The sequence below is a fragment of the Eschrichtius robustus genome, chromosome 2, assembly GCF_028021215.1.
Source record: "Eschrichtius robustus isolate mEscRob2 chromosome 2, mEscRob2.pri, whole genome shotgun sequence".
In the NCBI taxonomy this organism is placed as follows: Eukaryota; Metazoa; Chordata; class Mammalia; order Artiodactyla; family Eschrichtiidae; genus Eschrichtius; species Eschrichtius robustus.
Genome location: NC_090825.1, coordinates 107,138,293 through 107,158,407, shown reverse-complemented (window position 1 = coordinate 107,158,407; position 20,115 = coordinate 107,138,293). Strand labels below are relative to the sequence as shown.

Below are 20,115 nucleotides of genomic sequence, written 5' to 3'. Positions count from 1 at the left end.
TGTGTTCCTGCCCTGTTGGTTGTTTGGCCTGAGGTGCCCCAACACTGGAGCCTACAGGCTATTGTGTGGGGCTAGGTCTTGTTGAGAAAATGGTGGCCTCTGAGAGTGTTCACACCAATGAGTATTCCCCAGAATTACTGCTGCCAGTGTCCTTGTCCCTGCAGCTAACCACAGCCACCCCCCCACCTCCACAGGAGACCCTCCAGTACTACCAGGTAGGTATGGCCCTGTCTCTTATGAGTTCACTGTTTTCCCTGGGTTTTGGTGCATAAGAGATCCTGTGTGCACCCTCCAAGAGTAGAGTTTCTGTTTCCCCCAGTCCTGTGGAATTCCTGTGATCTAACCCTGCTGGACTTCAAAGCCAGATTCTCTGGGGGCACCTCCTCCAATTGCCAGACCCCCAGGCTGGGGAGCCTGACATGTGGCTCAGAACTTTTACTCCTGTGGGAGAACTTCTGTGGTATAATTATTTTCCAGTTTGTGGGTCACCCACCTGGCATGTATGGAATTTGATTTTATCGCGATTGCACCCCTCTTACAGTCTCATTGTGGCTTCTTCTTTGTCTTTGGATGTAGGGTATCTTTTTTTGGTAGGTTCCAGTGTTTTTTGTTGATGGTTTTCAGCGGTTAATTGGATTTTGGTGTTTCTGCAAGAAGAGGTGAGCTCATGTCCTTCTACTCCACCATCTTGTCTCCCAATCTAGTCTCCAAAGATTTTAAAGAGCTATGAATTAGTAAAAAAAGTTCATTCAGATTTATAGCATTTTAATCTAAATTAAAAATATAAAGGCAAAACAGTTTTTTAATGGGAAAGGTAAAGAACAGCCAGATCATCAATATAAAAATTAAATGCCAATTTCTTCATTTACTTAATACTTTTTAAATAAAGACAGTTAATCCATTCTCATTTATATAGTGGGAACATGGCTATCCTTAGATTTATTTAACTTTTTCTATTTCTATTCATTTAAACAATTTCTTTCTCTTAAAATTATGGATTTTTGCAAAACTGATATTATTTTCTCTTTCATTTTTTTTTTCATTTGAAAGTGTGACCTTTTATTTCTATGCTACTTATGGTTAACCTTTACATTTAAAAAATGTTTTAACTTTATAACACATGTTTTCCTAACAATGACAAAAAGGAACTATCTGCAACTTCTCTTCCAACCAAAATAAACTTTTTAGCATATGGAGGCAACACGAGGCAAAGTCAACTTTCCTTCTGGTTGTACAGAGAATTAGGTTTATGGACAAAGGAGTTTGCTCCTGGGTCCTACTCTACTTCTTCCTTTTTTTTTTTTTTTTCATATTAACAACTTATTTTTTATTTTTGAATATCACAAACTTCAGCCAGAATACTTTAAAAAATATTATTCTGCATGCGCTTAACAAACTTGACAAAGGGCAAGGATTCAGTTGACTTGTATTATGCTATGAAGTTTGAACTGAAAAGCCAATTCACATGTATTTAAAATTGTTAAGTACAGGTAACCATGAACACTTCACTGCATTAATCTGATGGCATCCTACCTCTATGCACACATTCATGTAACACTACTAGTAATTACCCTGGAGCAGAAGCAAAATGGAGATGGAGGAATTGCCCTACAAAGCAAGTTTAAGGGATTAAACAGTGTCGTCATCATCGTCATCACTACTGAGGACAAAGCTGCTGCCTGTAGACAGGGGCCCTTCCTCCTTAACATTCCCTAAACCACCTGCAGTCCCTCTCTCATTGGAATCTTCAAACAACTTGTCACTGGAATTGTCATCAAACAACTTCTCATTGGAATCGTCATCTTTGAACATCTTTTCATCTATGACTTCATCTTCTTTTACATCTACATCTTCCTCATCTTCTTTTCCGTCTGAATCTTCAAACATCTTTTCATCTGCATCGTCTTCTTCATCCTTTTCATTTGCATCTCCCAGCCCCTTTTCTTCTGCTTCTTTGTCCTCTTTTTCATCCGACTCATCGCCAAATACTTTTTCATATGTTTCTTCCTTCTCATCTGACTCTTCATCAAATTCCTTCTCAGAGCCTTCTTCATCAAACACTTTCCTGGAGCTGTCATCTTTGAATTCTGATTTTTTAGAGTCATTTTCTTCTAACTCTTCTTCAGAAACGTTTTCATTAAATTCCTTTTCAGAGCCCTCTTCCTCAAAACCTTTCTCAAGGCCGTCTTCTTTTAACTCTTTTTTCAGAGTCATCTCCAAACTGCTTTTCTGAGCACTCTTCAGACTGTCTTCTGAGCTGCTGTCTTCAGCTGCCTTTTGGGGGCTGGCCTCCTCCTCAGACTCCTGCTCAAGGCCATTCTCATCCGCATCCGTTTTGGGTCTCTTCTTTTTGGACTCTCATTCAGGGCCATTCTCTTTCGACCCTTTTTTAGGACTACCCTCTTCATGCTACGTCTCGGGGCTGCCTTCTCTGGACTCTCCATTGGAGAAGTCTTCTTCACGCTCTCTTTTGGGACAGCCTTCCTCAAACTCTCTTTCGAGGCAGCTCTCTTCAGATTCTTTTTGGGGACAGCCTTCTTCAGCCTCTTTTTCAGGGCCACTTCCTTTAGCATCTTTTTCAGAAGCAGCTTCTTCATCTTCTCCCCTATCTTCTGTTTTTTCAAACTTCTTTTCATCTATAAGTTCTTCAAATGACATTTCAGTTGCGGCTTCTTGAACATTTGTTTGAGATGTGCCAGGGTGCTCTGAAAAATGCCTAACTCTAGAAGGACCCACCCTTCTGGAGCACAGATGGAATTTGAACGCTGAAGGCCTCTGTTGGCCTCAGGAGTGTTGAGGAAAGCCTCCCATCCTCTCAGCCTTTCCTCCCTTTCTCTCGTGGTCTCCTCCACCTGATAACCTGTAGTCCCATCCCACACTTGGGCAGTGATTTGATGGCCACCAAACCACATTCCATTGAGGGTTTGAATACAATAACCAGCTTCCTCGGGATCCCTAAAGGACACAGAGGCCACACCATCAGGGTGCCTATCAAAGAGAGGGAGCTTCCTAATTTGTCCAAACTTTGAACACTCTACTTGAAGGTTTTCTCTGATCTCGTTCGGCACGAACGATCATCCTCAAAATCCATGTGGATCATCCTCAAAATCCATATGATGAAACATATTTTTGATGATGACAACTTGCTCGTGGCGTATTCGGGATGGGCCAACTCTTCTCTCAGGTCTCCAATCCAACTGCTTTTGTTGCATAGACAACTTTTTCTTGTAGTCCTTGCACTTCTTCTTCTTCTTTGAGGTGTCATATTCCCCTTTCAGTTGAAACTTTGCCACCTCCACATGTAATTTGTAGCCTCTCATTTCATCTTCCTCCAAAAGTTTTAATGCGAGATCCGCAGATTCTCTCTTCAAATAACAGCAAAGTCCATCTCCTTTAAGATTTCCTTGATTATCTTTGTAAAGCTTGACCTTAAATTCTTGTTTGAAGATCTCTCATAATAATGCAAAACTTGGACATGAGCTGTATAAATTCATCCACTGTAGTGTCTGGAGGCAAATCAGACACATATACATTTGTATTTCTGTCTTCTTCAACATGAAACCATCCTGATTCAGCCTTTCTCTTTTCTCCCCTCTTTTTGGGATAACTGGGTTCAGGAGTTTTTCTCTGCGGAGGTTCCTCTGCAGTCCTAGCACTGACATCTTGGACACTCGCAGTAGAACTAGATGCACCATCATTAGAAAAGCCATAACTGGCCTGATATGTAGCAATAAAATCTTCAGTGATCTTGGGGAACCACGCCTTCCTGTCCAGGTCCCATTCATACAGGGTGTCAGTCGGCTGCTGCCCGAAAGAATCGGTTTCTCCACTGGGATCTTTCTGGGTGTCACAGTCCTTGGTGTCTCTGTACAATTCTTACATTCGCAACTGCTCATCAAACTCGTCGTTTGCATCCAAGTTGTTGCCGCTCATGTTGCCGACTTAGCCCAGGGGCAGGGTCCAAGCAAGCGAAGAGGCCAAGCTGATGCTGGTTCACCCTGTCAGGTCTTGCTGCTGCCGCTCGATCCAGAACACGGCAGAAGCGCACACACGAGCTGCCGCTGCCAATCAAGTCTGAGACAACTGCGGCTCCCGCGGCAATGTCCAGAAACCACTTGAAAATGGAGGCCCACTTAGGCTGACGCAGTCGCCATTGTCCCCTACTCTGCTTCTTAGTCTAGCTCCACCACCCCCTCCCATGGAAGTTAGCTCACTTTGGTAAGAGAGTCTCTCATATGTTTTTGGCTTGAGGCAAACACTGGAGCCTGGTGCTTCCAGATGGAGATAAGTACCATTGTGCTTATTACACTACCCTTATGATACATTTCCCAGTTAACTACTCAAAAACCTGTTCACACTCAAAGCCTTTATGCCTCTGATCTTAGTGTTAACACATGGGCCCTAGTCTAGTCTATTCTTTCCCTGTATTATTAATGGTTTCTACAGCTCTGTTGGATTTTAGCATCAATTTGATCCCATTTATATATCTTCCCAAAATTCCTAAATGCTTTGGGCTTACCAGTTTTCATGCTTTGTTGTTTCATATTTTTACATTTCTTCTAGCATCTTAATGTGAGTTTAGGATAAGGGAGACAGGAGTGCATACATTTAGTTAGTTACCTTCCTTTGAATGAATATTTACAATTAAAAACATCAAAACAAAACTTCAAAACCCATATTAATAAAGATGGTTTTATTCAGTTATAGGACAGGGCACATAAAAATCAAATATTTGATTAAAATTTAACCCTTTACTCAAAACTAGAAATTTTAAATATTAATAAGTAAATTTTTAGCAGATGTCTAAATTGTTAACCACTTATTATTTAAAAACTTTAAGGCAGATATTTACTTATGCACTGAATCCCAAATAGGTAAAAAGAATAATCACCCGAAGTTTGTTATCAATTAAAACAAATTAAAGTTAGTACTTAATTAAAGAAAAATTGTTGCATGTTAAGGAAGTATAGCACATGCTTAATGTCAGTTCCCTCTCCCCATTTCATATTAAAGAATCACATACTCTCCTTTCACTTCTCCTAAGCAGCATAGGAAAATCCCATATATAATAAAAGCTTAAAGTTTAATCTTCCCTAATATTATCTGATCATAAATTTCTTTGGTCAATGGAACGTATGATTTTTTCAACTTATCCATGAAGTAAAGTGGATCAGAAATTTTCAATGGACTAAATCCTTCTTCCACCAACCGAAACTTCTGTAGTTTGAATGTTCCTGTTGTTTCCATCTTTTCCTATAAAACAGTGACCAGGATTAGTGGAGTCAGTCAATGTTATGTATAATATACAAATAAAATATTCAACAATATAGACTGTAATATATAATTATAACATTTTTATATCCAGTGACCATCTTTATTTTCTAATAAAGAAAATAAATAATTTTTTAAACTAATAATTTAATATTAGAAATTTAAAAATGCTCTTTAGAACACTTAAATCTTTACCTTGATTTTCCTGTGAACTTCATTCAACATAGAGTTATGAATATAGCTAATAACTGATTACAAATATGTCTAAAACATATAGGTTTATCTCTTCAATCCAATGTCAAGGCAATATTATTTACAAAGAATGCTACTAGACGGCAAGAAGGTAAAAGCTATAAAAGACAGCAATCTATTCCATAAGGCAGAATACTGCAAGAACCAGAGCGGGTAAGGAATGATCTAAAACTTGGGTTCCCAAACTATGCACTGAGGTGCCTCTTAGTACCTCAGTGAATTGCCAGAGTCCCCATAGGATATTTAAAATTTTCAAGGTAAACCCAGTGACATCTGTTGTCACACTACCAACTACTTGGTCAAGGTAGTTCACAGTTTCAATATTAGTTTATGATACATTCTTTTCAATGACAGCATATCTTTGAGAAACAGGGTTTTTGGTGGTTGCTATGATAAAAAGCAAGTATAACCAAAAATCAAGGTGGAATATGGAATTAGTCTGGCCCTGTTCAGCACAATCTAATTCCAAAATTTGAGGAGCTGTGCAACGTCCAAGTTACATCTCCTTAATACATGTGGTTATTTAAATATGAAATAAAAGCATTTTTCTTTCCATTTATATGCATTATTTTTTCAAACAGCAACTAATTTATTAGACCTAAATAGTTATATTGCTTTGCCCTAAGTACTGAATAAATGAATGTTTAGGTATTTGTTTTGGCCCAAGAGTGCCATGAAATAATTACTAAGACACTAAAGATGTTATGAATTGAGAAAGTTTAACAATCTTTGTTTTAAGGAATTTAAAGGAGACAAGGATATTATCTCTGTGGTAGTTTCAGGCATAGGGAAGCAAACTTGTTTTAAGTCAGATGACATGTAGGGTCCATACAAGGTTCTATGAGTAGTTTGGCCATTTTTATGCATCCTTCTGAACGAATGCAACTAAGTCAACTTTTCTTTGAACCTTCTTCTCTGATCTCATCCCCTATCCAACACTGTCATCACAGAATGAGATGTAACTGTGTAGAAACACATATTCTTTTCTCTTTTTAAAAAAATTAGTTCACATTATACAATTTGATAGTCTGCCTTCTTTAAAAAAATATATTATTCCTGGTATGTTTCTCCAGGTTAGGTAATTTTCATCAAAATGGCACTTTTTAATGGTTTCATAAGATCTCATATAATTATAATATGTTAATTAACCTTACTCTTATTCTTGAACTTATATAGAGAATATTAAAAAATTTTACTACATAAATAATAACATTTTATATATAACATTTGTGCATCTTTACTTATGTCCTAAGGGTAAATTTCTGGAAATGAAATTACTAAATCAAAATATATGCAAATTCTAAGAGTGTGATCACATATTTACCAAATTATTTTCAAGAGAGATCATAACAATTTGCGTTCCCACAAGCAGAATGAAAGGACCAGTTTAATTTCATCTCAGCCATACTGAGTAATAGCACATTTAAAAATTTTTTGTAAATTTATTGCCGAAAAGAATCCTTTATAAATTTGTGCTAAACATATTTTTAATAAGATAGTTGTCTTATTCATTTTGTCAGAAGTAACTTATATGTTTGCATTGCTTATATCAGATCATTTATTATAATTTATTTATTAAATAATTTTAGTGCCAACTAAGTGTCATGCATTGTGCTAACTATAGCAAATACTGTAATAAACGTAACACTCATGGGCCAAGTTCTTTTAGGTGTTTCATGATCCTAAAATATTTTCTAAATTTGTACAAGACTGATTTAATCTTATAGAGGAGTCCTATGACAAAATATTTCTTCTGCTTAATGACAGTGACTTTTAAGTTGCCCTTGGAGGAAAATGTTTAAAATATTATTTGATCCATCAACTTTCTACTCTACTAAGCATTAAAATCCATTCTTTCTGGGGTGAGATGGGAGGGGCAGGAGGGAGCTGGGTGTGGTTATAAAAGGGTAACGTGAGGGAGCCTTGTGGTGGTGGAATTGTCCATATCTTGACTATGGTCATTGATACATGAAGCTACACAGGTAATAAAAATGTATAGAGCTTAATACACACATACACACAAATGAGTACAAGTAAAACACAGGAAATTTTAATAAGATGAGTGGATTATTATATCAATGTCAATATCCTGGTTGTAATCATTTACACAGGATCTTCCTGTATTGTTTCTTACAAATGCATGTGAATCTACAATTATTTCAAAAATTTCAATTAAAACCGTGTTACTTCTTTTTCATATTTAGCTACCTTTATTATTTCAGAGGACTGCTATGAAAATAATCTGAGACAATATATGTAAAAGCTCTTAAAATATTATGTAAATGGATATGTATTTATGACAGTTTAGATGATGTGTCTCATTGGCCAAGCAGTGACTTGGCCACAAGGATTACCCAGCAAATGCTTTAAAAAAGAATATTAAGTCAGCTATTGCTCTATCAGGGATGTAACAGTGATATGACAAACATATCCAGAAAAATTCTATGTGATGGGATGTTAAGAGATGATGAAGACTAGCTTTGTGAAATTCTATTTGAGGCACAATATTAAATGAATAAATGGCTGGATAAATGAGCAGGCAAAGTTACCCAGGAGCTGAGAAAATTCGTTTCCTTTTTACTGGACTTTACTCCAGCAGCCTAACAAGAGAAAGCCCACCTCTCAAAACCAATGAGTTCAGAATTCCCCTAAAATATAAGGTCCCCGAAGGAGACTGGACAGAATGAAGATAAAACATTAAAGGCAAAATTGCTTAAAGCCAGTTGCCTTGAGGGTCTACACACATCCTGCAGACACTTTGATGTCAGCTTGGTGGAACCTAATTTTAGGTACACAGCACCAAATGTCTTCACAAAGCATGAAGGCATGTGTAAGATTTGGGTTTGGCTTGCCACCATCACTGGGCCCCTCATTTATCTCATTGAAGAGGAGAAGAGCAACAAATAGGACGACGACAAAGACTTCCTAGCATTTTATTGTCCTCCCTTCTATAATTAGGCTTCAAGTATGGCATAAATTAGCATCCCAATGCTTTTCATTGTTCTTGAAATTTTCTAATAAAAATAAAATGCACCTATTATCTAAGCGGTAAATATTATTTTATAACTAAACCATCTCCAGATTCCTGGTCTTAAATTTTATGGGTAGGTAAAATTACCTGAATTCTTAAAAATTGTGGGCAGGCATAAGCCGGTAAAAATGTTACAATTTGTTCATAAACTTTTTCCAAGTCTAAAGACGTATTTGGTTTTAAAGTTATAGAAGCCATTCCTGCTTTTCCTTCATAATCTGAAAAAAAAAAGTTTGTAATAGCATCAGTTTTACAAGTGGTAGGTGAACTTTTTAAAAAATCCAGTTAATTACACAGTAATTGTTACAAATGTAGACATTACATCTATTGCAGCAATAACAATGCAACAGTAAGCATAAATGAGAGGGTCTTTCCCTGAGCATATGATTTACTCCCTAGAAATGATTTAGGAGGAAGGAAGTGCAGAGTCTATGTTTAATTGTTTACACTACAAAAACGAAATAGATGGAATAGAAAACACCATAAGTGACCCATAATATGCATCCTGCCACTATTATTATAAAATATTAAGAGGAAACATTTTTTTAAAGGCAAATATATTTTAGAGAAATGTCCATGTTAAGCATCAATGCAAAAAATAAAGGGTATTATTCAATATGTTCAAGTTAAGAAACTAGAGGCAGGTATTTCCACAATTAATTCCACAGATCGCTTACTGCTTATCATGCCACCTTTTTTCCAGGGCTTTGGAATCTCTTGTAGCATTTTCCCAGCACCCAGTGCCTGTCTATTAGAGTTAATATCCTCTTTCTTTGCCCCCTATCCAAACATTCCCACACTCAGTGTCCCCTGCACCTACAAACATTAATTGGAAAATACTGTCATTTATTTAAAAAAAAAAAAAAGGCAGTAAAGGGGAATAGCTGTCCTGTGATTTCAAGTTGGTCACTTTTCTTTGCCATTTTCACCAACGTGAGACAATCCTCATAGGCATATTTATAACAATAAATGAGGCCAACCAGATTTTAAAATAATTTCTGAAAAAGATTCAACTTAACTACAAGTCAGTGTTATTAAACATTTAAATTAGAACACATTCCTATTTAGTGGTATGTATAAACTCTAGTCATCAAGAGAAAAATAACAGACCACTGAAAAGCTGTAAATATTCTAGCAGTGAGTCATTGATCAGAGTTTTCAAGATCTGCTTAGAAATACACACATACATTAAAATGCAGTTGGTACCTTTCCCCTGGTGTGACCATGAAGTTTGCTAGCTTGGTCTAGGGCATTACTTGCCAAGCCAAAACTAAGATATTTATTTTAATATGTGAAAAATGAAATGCTGAATTAATAAAATTGTTGCAAAGTGAAAGGAAAGTGGCACATTCTGAGAACCCTTTCCAAACCTGAAACATATTCATACCTGGTACAGCCACACCATAGACATTTGTGTCCTGTATGAAATCCAACATTCCAATAATATCGGCAACCTCTGTGGTTGCAATATTTTCCCCTTTCCATCTAAACAAAAAACAAGTTCCAGTTAGTTACCTATACTTGAATAATGAGGTGCCCAGCTTTAAGTTTTAGTGCCTTGCATTTGGCTCTGTGCAAGCACCTAATAATAAAAAATAATGGCAGTTTTCAAAATGAAAAACATTTCTAAGGAAGAACTTTTTTGAGAAGTCAACAAAGTCAGTATCTGTTTTTTATTTAAAATTACATCAGTATCTGTTTTTTATTTAAAATTACATTATCTGTGTCTCACTGGTATGAACTGCTACTGTAAAAGGGTTTTTTTAATATGTCATTAAAAAAAAAATAACAACAAATCCCTCTTTGTTTTGTAATATAATAACAATGAAGTACAAAGCATTCTCTATCTCTAATGATAGAAAAAATGGAAAGGAAAGCTATAGTTGTCTTTCGGTGTACTGACCCCCTTTAATTTCTAGGAATTAACCCCTTTGGCTCTTTTAATGCACATGAATGTTTTAACTAAAATGATTTTACATAAGATGACCTCCTAACATGACACAAAGAAGGTGAGGAAATAGGAAGTATAATTCATTTATTCATTCAAACGTTTTTGGACTGTCTACTGTCTGTCCTCTACTGTTCTATAGTCATTGATTAGTAAAGCAAAATAAATTCATAAGCCTAAAATAACCCTAAGGAATTAAAAAAGCAAATATAAGAAAGGGAAATTTTGCTGTTTCACTATTTTTGCCATTAGGTCAAGAATTAGACCATATTTGACTAAATTGGTTCTCTGTTTTAACCTTACCATTTAGACTTCACATCAGCCTGCCTGTATCATATGCTAAAAAAAAAGGAGCTCACTGATTTGGACCCAAATGATTCATTAAGATAATTACAAAAATGACATCGAAATGTAACTTATGTTTCAATCTAGAAACAGATGGGCAGTGAATTTTTAAACTGGGAGACATTATTGAGATAAAAGCTCTCCGTTCCCTGAAGGTAGACAGCAGGTGGTGTATAATGTTTCCACAGAGCCTCACTCAGAGCAGGGTTCACAATCACGAGCAAGCTTTGCAACCGACGCTATTTCATACCTGAAAGTGTCTCCAGTACGGTCCCAAAAATAAAGGAAATTCTCCTGGTCTTGGACCATTAAATCTCCGGTGTTAAAGTAAACATCTCCCTTCTTAAAAACATCACAAAGCAATTTCTTTTCTGTGTGCTTCCTATTTCCAGCATAGCCAAAGAAGGGATTCTTTGCATTCACTGGAGAAATGAGAAGTCCAGGTTCCCCTGGGAGAGAGGTATTTTCAGTGATTTGATTAAAACTATTATTACACACCATGCATGTACCTAAGTTACATATGACCAACACATCCAGTGTAGCTTATCTTACTTTCCTCTGAACTTATTTTTATTATATTTGACATCAATTACTCTGGGTGCCTAAATCTAACACCATTTCACAGACTGCCAAAGCACAAATCACTTTGGAAAAACTAACAAAAAGGAAATTGAATATAAAGAAAGGAATATTAAATTTATTTTACATCCTGGGTGGATACAGCAATGGCTACTTTTTTTGATTATGTAGATTCTAACCCTGATAATAATGACAATTATATAAATAACAACTACAATAATAATTTAAATAAGATTATGATGGTAGCAATATTTATTTATTGGGCACTTACTATGGAGCAAGCCCCATGAGAAATGCAACTGTCACCTTATTAATTTTTCAAAGAAATCCTTTGAAATTGATCATTATAATCCCTATTTCACAGGGAAGGCACTAGGGTCCAGAAGAAGGAAGTATGTTAGCAAAGTCCAACAGATAAAAAGGAATGGACCTAGAACTCAAATTCAAGTCCCTATGATTTTTCTGTACAATATTATCTCTGATTTAATAAATATGTTATTAGCAGCTTAAGACTATGTTTTATTCCTCTGGAATGTTACTCTGGAAATCCTCAATGGACAGGAGATAAGCCACGAAATTTATTAGTTTTACTTACATTTAGACACATTATTTAAAATAATTTTTAATCGGACTTATTCAAGTTAATCAAGATACTGCCCAGCAATCAACAAGGTAAGAAACTACTTCTAAGAGTAGAAGACAAAGGGGAGCAGCAATCACTTCCCCAGAAGATTTCAAGGCCATTGTTGACTTGTTTTGGCCGCTGTGAAGACAGCTAACATCTATGTGATGGGTTAGATGAGGCTGTATTCCAGCAAACTCTAAAGCGATTTATGTCATTTTAACACTCTCTTTTCAATTCTTATTGCTCCCACTCCTCTAGGCTTTATGGGTTCCAAGGGCACACATGCCACTGGCCAAAACTAGGCTGCCCTGACTCAGCAGGGACCCGTCACTGTCACTGTCATCACCGACACCATCATTATCATCATTATCATAATCACTGCCATTGTTACACTTATTGAGCACTTTCTGGGTACCGGTCACTATTCTGAGCACTTTACATATGTATCCTATCTCATCCTCATCACAAACCTGTAAGACAGGGTCTCATATTGTCTTCATTTTACAAGTGAAATTGAGGAAGAAAAAGTAATTTGCCCAATATTACACAGCTGCCAAATGTTGAAGTTGGAATGTTTTTAACCAGGTCCATCTGACTCCAAAGGCTCTCCTCCCTCGCGTATCCCATCCATCTACATCCCCTATATACATTTCAGAATTTTCTAAGCCTCTTATACTTTCCTTAAAATTTATGTTCTTTATTTTCCTTCTTCAGGACACAGGTGATAGTTTCTTCACTGACAAATTAATTATTGCAAATGCTTAAAAAGGTCAGAGTGTATACTTATCTTTCCCTCCCAGGCATACGTTATGAAAGACACAATGCTTTAATGTAAAATAAAATTGAGCAATCCATAATGAGAATTACAAAATTGTAAAGCAGATATTGGGGGACAATCTGTTTTTGAAAAACCCTGAGGTTGCATAAGCAGTTCTGGGATTCAAGTTCCAATATCAGATATTATTGTAATTGTAATAAATAAAACACACTAGAAAAGAGTGCTTTAATAAAGTTCTTTGTTGGGCTTCCCTGGTGGCGCAGTGGTTGAGGGTCTGCCTGCCAATGCAGGGGACACGGGTTCGAGCCCTGGTCTGGGAAGATCCCACATGCCGCGGAGCAACTAGGCCCGTGAGCCACAACTACTGAGCCTGCACGTCTGGAGCCTGTGCCCTGCAACAAGAGAGGCCGCGATAGTGAGAGGCCTGCGCACCGCGATGAAGAGTGGCCCCCGCTTGCCGCAACTAGAGAAAGCCCTCGCACAGAAACTAAGACCCAACACAGCCAAAGAAAAATATAAAAAATGAAAAAAAATTAAAAAATAAAGTTCTTTGCAATCTCCTTAGGAGTGACTTTTTTCTTAGATGCTGTCTATAGAGTTGAATTAGAGAAAGATATTTGATAAATCCTCTTGAAATTCAGAGGATTGGGAAATCTGTTTTTTAAAAGACAAGGCTTATATTTTTGTCCAATCTTTCAGCTACCAGGAAAACAACCAAACACCAAAAACCAAAACAAAGAAACCCGGGTCTGTGACCTTTATCTCCATATTTGAAGTCATCTCTGAAATGTAGTTTAAACATATTCTGAGGCAGTAAAAAGTAACTTTGGCCTGATTCTTTCAGACTGGATCTCAAACCAATTCTAAGGGCACATCTCTACATTTAATTTTCTAGATTGATTATATGCAGCCGCATGTTAACTAGGGCACTTGTTTTCATTAAAATTTCTAACCCAAAACTATGAGAAAGACTAGCCTGGCGGAGGAGGAGGAGTGGGAGGAAGAAGAGAAAGGGAGGGAGGTAACTGGCCACATGACAGGCCCTCCACAGGGCTCTGCGTACATCATCTCATTAAACTATCAACAATCACCTCCCGAAAGAAATACTGCCACCTCTACTCTGCATATGAAGAAAATGAGACTGAGACAGGTTAAGTGACCTACCCAAAGTTGGACAGTTTCTAAGTGTGACAGCCCAGATTTAAATCCAAGTCTGTCTCACTTTCCACTATACATAGAATCATAAATTGCCATTCATTTTTATATTATATCTTGGTGGTACAGGACATTAGACATATGGCACTGTAGGAGTGGTGGATTAAGAAAACTATAAGCCCACAGTAATCACTTTTAAATTTTCGTAATTACCATCTGAGTGACCCATGTGGGGCCTCTTACTTCTAATAATTAAACCATTCTACCTGCATTAAAATTCCAAATAAGTCACATATTAGAAATAACCATTCCTTCTCTTCTAAATTCAGTAATTAAAGAGAAATTCAGGAACTTTGCCTGAGGAGACATCTTCAAATACAAGAATCTTACCTTTTTTCACAAGACTACACCAGCCGTGTTCATTTCTAATGGGTTCATCTTTCTGAAAATCATACTTTATCAAGTCAAAAGTGAAAAAAAGCTGCAAAAACAAAATCAAACGAAAAACAAGATTTAGTTATTTATTTGTGCAATGACATCTCCTGGTAGTAGATTTAAATTTCAGTCAATTGAAATACACAATTAGAATGTGGATTTATTAAAACAAGCTTTCCTGGTAAAAAGTTAAATAAATATTTAAAAATCAAAACTGAAGGTGTTAGTAACCAGCGCTCATGTACTGGCATTTATTTTCACTTCTTTTATGTTGCACCTTACCTTAGAAAAGTCTTACTAATTTTAATCCTTTTTTTTAAGTTTTTTTTTTTTTTTGATGTGGACCATTTTTAAAGTCTTTATTGAATCTGTTACAATATTGCTTCTGTTTTATGTTTTGGTTTTTTGGCCCCGAGGCATGTGGGATCTTAGCTCCCCAACCAGGGATCGAAATCTTAACCACTGGACAGCCAGGGAACTCCCCTAATTTGAGTACCAGGAAGCAATCCCTGCACGAAATCACATACTCTGCTAACTATAGTTAAGAGGACACTTTCTTGCCTTCTCTTTTTTGCAATCTTTCAAACATCCCTTGAAATGGAAAGTTTTAATAGAACTAAAATGTCAACTATGTGAATGCAAGGATTTTGTTGTGTATTTTAACTTACCATCCCTAAAAGGGATTAGATGCCTCAAAAGTCCTTGTTTTTGTCACTTACTTAGACCTTTTCCCCAGGCCTTTCAACTTAATGTCCTTAAACTAACCCTCCGTACCTCTGTACACAGTTGTGGTGTAAGATGGAAATTTGTTGGAACATCCCCATCACATCAGGAAACAAGCTAACTGGACATCTCTCCTTGACCCCCAATATTTCCAGCTCCTCTGCTCTTGTAACATTCATATTACCATGTCATGCAGATTCACAGATCCACAAAATCTGACCCTGGGAGAGAACTGCAGATTGCTTCAATCCAACTCCCTCATTTCATGCATAAGAAAATTGAGGTTTTCCCAATCAATTAAACAAGCGATCTTATTAAGCTGAACCAGCACGTAGTAAACTAAAATGGAGGTGATAAAATGAAGTGAGAAAAAAGAATTAGGAAGGACAAACAAAAGAGAGCAAGAGAGAAGAAGGAGGAGCATGAGGAGAGGGAGAGAAACGAACAAATAAAGAACAAATGGGAAAATATGAATAAAATTAATGAGATAGATGTAATAGTATTATTTATTATCGAAGAGTAAACACAAACATCTCAGGAAAGTCAGCATGTAACTACGATCACAATTCATTGTTGGAATTAAAATACAAATGAGAGCAACTAATACATATATTTTTTATAAATTTATTTATTTATTTACTTATTTATTTATTATTTTTGGCTATGTTGGGTCTTCGTTGCTGCGTGTAGGCTTTCTCTAGTTGGGGCAACGGGGGCTACTCTTCGTTGCGGTGCACGGGCTTCTCATTGAGATGGCTTCTCTTGTTGTGGAGCACAGGCTCTAGGCGCTCAGGCTTCAGTAGTTGTGGCTCGTGGGCTCTAGAGCACAGGCTCAGTAGTTGTGGCACATGGGCTTAGTTGCTCCGCGGCATGTGGGATCTTCCCGGATCAGGGATTGAACCCGTGTCCCCTGCATTCACAGGCGGATTCTTAACCACTGTGCCACCAGGGAAGTCTGAGAGCAACTAATATTGATTGAGTACTTACTGTGTCTCAGTCACTGTGCTAAGAGCTTTTAATTTAATCATCAAAAACCCTATAAGGTAGAAATTAATATTATCCTATTTTAAGATGAGGGCCAATGAAAGAGACAGCAAAGCAAAAAAACTGTTACTCTAGACATAAAGATTCTTATTAAAATGCAAGCTTGCATCTTGTTGGTCTTTGTCTGTAATTGGGCTAATAGGATATTGGCTACTTGCCTAATGACTCGTCAAAAGAAAGATTCCAGAGGTTCCAGAACTGCATTTATCATTTTGGCCAAACTAGAACAGAGTCCTGTTTATTACTCTCTCCTGTTTTAACATGCTTTATATTTTGAAAAAGTTGCCCAGCAACTGGTAATATCTTTAACATTATTTCTTTTAGATTAATTTGGCAACCACACGCATGGGTAAGATTCATTCCACACCAAATCACTGTTCAGTGCACTTGTTATCAGATACAGGGGACCTGATGGTCAGAAATTGAGTAATTTTATAATACAAATGAAATTTAAATATATCACAGCACCTTCTAGAAGTAGCCTGGATCAGAGCATTAAGTCTCAGCTAGAAGGATTTCTATTTTTTTTCCTGCCTTCAAGAGGACCCATGAGGTTACAAAAATGGTTATGTTATAATAACACAAATAAAGAAATAGATGCCACACTTCAGTATCTCCTAAATGTATAGTATACATACATGTACAGTTATAGGTACAGGAAGAGGTATACATGGCCAGAACACAGCTGCAGGGGGTCTCATTTGTAACAGTCTAGACAAATGGGTCCCCAGGACTGTACAGCATACACCTATGTGACTGTGCACACTGGCCCTTGGAGTTCCCACACATACCTGTATGCTTTTGCATATTCAGATTTGTAAATTTAGAAGTTAGAAAGGGAACACAAAAATTATTTCCTCTATAAATAAATGAGTAGACTTTGAATCCAGAAGAAAGTGACTTGTCAAAGTCAAAAAGTCAAGTAGTGGCAGAGCTGGAACTAGAGCCCTAGGTACAGTGATTCCAATTCAGGATTTTTTGCCTCAGCATTATACTACATTGCTTTGACCTATACAGTACAGGCTCATTTATCCTACACCATAGGTAAAGGGTGGTTTCTCTGTTTCCTTAAACAGAAGACCCTTAAAAGATACAAACACACACACACACACACACACACACACACACACACACTCATAAACTTATCATCTATCTCTCTATCATAAATATACATTTATATACCTATAGTAACATGTAATATTATATAGAGTTGGGACATTATGAATACTCATTTCTAGGATGCACTGTTATGCAACAGCATAGTTTTCTGAATGGTTCGCAGACTTGTATTTAAAAAATAATCATTTAAAAAAAAATCAAGTAAAACAGAAAAATAAGAAGAAAAAGATAAATTTCCCCAAATTTTAACCAAAAGTAAACCATTCTTACCATGGTGTAATATATTCTCAATACAAAGTGATCCCTGGCCATTCTACCTAAAATTTCAAAAACACCTCCCAATACACATGCACACACACACAGTCTCCTTTCCCTGTTTAATTTTCCTCTTTTGCACTTATGAGTATGTGCTATAGACTGTATTTTATTTATTGATCTTGTCTGTTTTCTTTCCTCCTCTATAGAACAGGACCTGCACATGGGCAGGAATTTATGTGTGTTATGTTCACTGTGCTCACTTGTGTCCGGCATACTTGTGTCAGGAAACTTATTATAAATATATATAAAGAAAGGCATTTGATGAACATCATTACAAATGCATTTAAATCAATAGAGGGAAAGGTATGAAACTGATTAGTAAAATAATTTATGAAAAATGAAACCACACCATTCTAGTAAATGCAATCAATTTAAATTTTCTTGAATTTAACAAAAGAAAATGGAACCAAAGTTAAACTAAAATGTGTCTTTAGCATAAGAGATACCAGTCCCTATGGGGTCAAAGAATTTAACTTTAACCACAAATTTAATTAGAGGCCTGGCCTTTGCTCTCAGCTTCTGGGAGATAATCTCAAAGCCCTCACAATGTCATGAGGGACAGGACTTTTTATTTGTCTAAGGACCTTGGGCAACCAGATAGTAACTCTATGATTGACAGTGGGTCTCTGAGTCATGCCAATAATGTTATGTAGGGTTGGGGCTTTGGGTCACCCAGCTTGACCTCCTGAGGGACTGGAGGTGGAGGTTGGCCACAGAGGCAGCCAACTAGATTTAAAAGATTGAGCCCCCGCAAAAGACTCTGGACATCAAGGCTGGGTTAGCTTCCTGAGTTGGCAATACTCCATGTATTGTCACACATCAATTCCAGGAGAGTAATACCCTCCTGACTTTGCAGGAGAGGACAACTGGAAGCCTTGCATTTGGTACCCTCCTGGATTCTACCCTACTGTTCCTTCCCTTGACTGATGTTAATCTATATCCTTTAGGTGTAATAAACTGTAACCATTATACGGCTTTTGGTGAGCTTTGTGTTCCTTCCAGTGAATGATCAAACTTAAAGGTGGTCTTAGGGACTCCCAAACTGCAACTGATGTTAGATGTGAAGGTGGTCCCACATGAACTGTTTCTAACTTCACAGTTGGCTAAATTTCTTAGTCTCTAAAAGATGCCTACTTTAAGACAATAAAAAAAAGTTTATACAAATGTGAACAAAAGGAGCCTTTTTATTAAGTCTCATACTTTATCTTTACTTTGTATCTATGGATTTAACCACCATAAAAGATGAGATAATCAATACTTACACCTTCTTCTCTCCTCCCACACAATTCCCATTTTTGTTAGTTACAAGTATTTTTATATTGTCAGGATTTATACTTCCATTAGATCTAAAAACATAATTCAGAGCTTTTCAATCCTCTATATTTAAGTGGATTCAATCAAACCTTTCAACTGAAGGTGGTTCCTTCAATTTCTAAACTGCTTTATCTTCAGGTTCACTAGAATTTTTCATTCAGTGAATATAAGGAAGTAGTATATTCCTGTAAGTACATGGGAATTATATTCTCTGATTTCTTAAAAGTCTGAGAACACTACTTTGTTGCCTTTGGACTTGTAGGACAAGTTTGTTAGAACTAAAATTCTTAGGTGAAAACATTACTTTCTTTTTTGGGGGGCACTGAGTGTAACGTTTTTGTTTTGAAAGATGCCTGAGACATTTCCCATCTTCACCGTATACTTTGTACATCTTGCTTTTTCTGCCTTAGCATCTTCTTATGGTTCTTCAATTTATGTTCAGTAATTTCACCAGAATATATATATTTTCTTATGATCATTCTGTACCATATTTTTTCCCCCTGGAACGTAATGTGCTCTTTTGCTAAAGATTCAAATCTTTATTTTCAGCAAGTTTTCTTCTATTAGGTTTCAAATAGTTGTTTTCACTTTGATTTGTTTTCTTCTGCCAGAACATGAATGAAGCACATGTCAGATCATTGTCTATGCTTTCAAAATTTACCTTTTTAATTTACTTTATATTATTATTTGCTTATTCTTTACGTCTGTGTAACTCCTTAATCCCATCCATCTTGCTAACAATGTTTTCAGTCTTGTTTATTTTTAAGTCCTTCAGTGTGGTGTTCAGCTCTGTAATATTTTCATTTTTCCCTTTTATTCTTTGTCCTTTGGGTTGAGCATGCCTACTTTCCAACTCCATTTGTTGATCTATGATTTCCTTGCATTTTCCTTTGAGCTCTTATGTTTAAAGAGAATATTATCACAATTTTTTTTAACCTATGGGAAACTGTTTTTCTAAACATTTTCTGGCCATTTGGGGGGACTTATTATTTTGATGTTCATCCATATATTCTTAGCTGTTTTTTATTTAGATTCATTTTCTCCCTTTCTTTCAAGTTTTATTTCCTCTATGGATTTCATGTTTGTTCCTTCCCAATTATTATTACTGGGCACAGAAAAGGAGAAGGCGGTCCCCAATTTTTACTTGGATTTGTCTCTCAAATGCACTGTCACCAAAT

General features: G+C 36.5%; 1 protein-coding gene and 1 pseudogene across 1 annotated transcript in view; both read right to left on the bottom strand.

Moving 5' to 3' along the window:
• Positions 1–1,629: 1,629 nt before the first annotated feature.
• Positions 1,630–3,933, bottom strand: LOC137757912 (17S U2 SnRNP complex component HTATSF1 pseudogene; annotated as a pseudogene).
• A 937-nt stretch (positions 3,934–4,870) lies between these two features.
• The window catches only part of SLC27A6 (solute carrier family 27 member 6), a 56,584-nt gene continuing 41,339 nt past the window's right edge, over positions 4,871–20,115 (bottom strand). The window contains exons 6-10 of the mRNA XM_068534393.1: positions 14,375–14,465; positions 11,098–11,296; positions 9,942–10,039; positions 8,642–8,772; positions 4,871–5,253 (exon numbers count right to left, since the gene is read on the bottom strand). Of these exons, the coding sequence (XP_068390494.1) occupies positions 5,077–5,253; positions 8,642–8,772; positions 9,942–10,039; positions 11,098–11,296; positions 14,375–14,465 (696 nt within the window). The 3' untranslated portion in view covers positions 4,871–5,076. The remainder of the gene's footprint in view (positions 5,254–8,641; positions 8,773–9,941; positions 10,040–11,097; positions 11,297–14,374; positions 14,466–20,115) is intronic.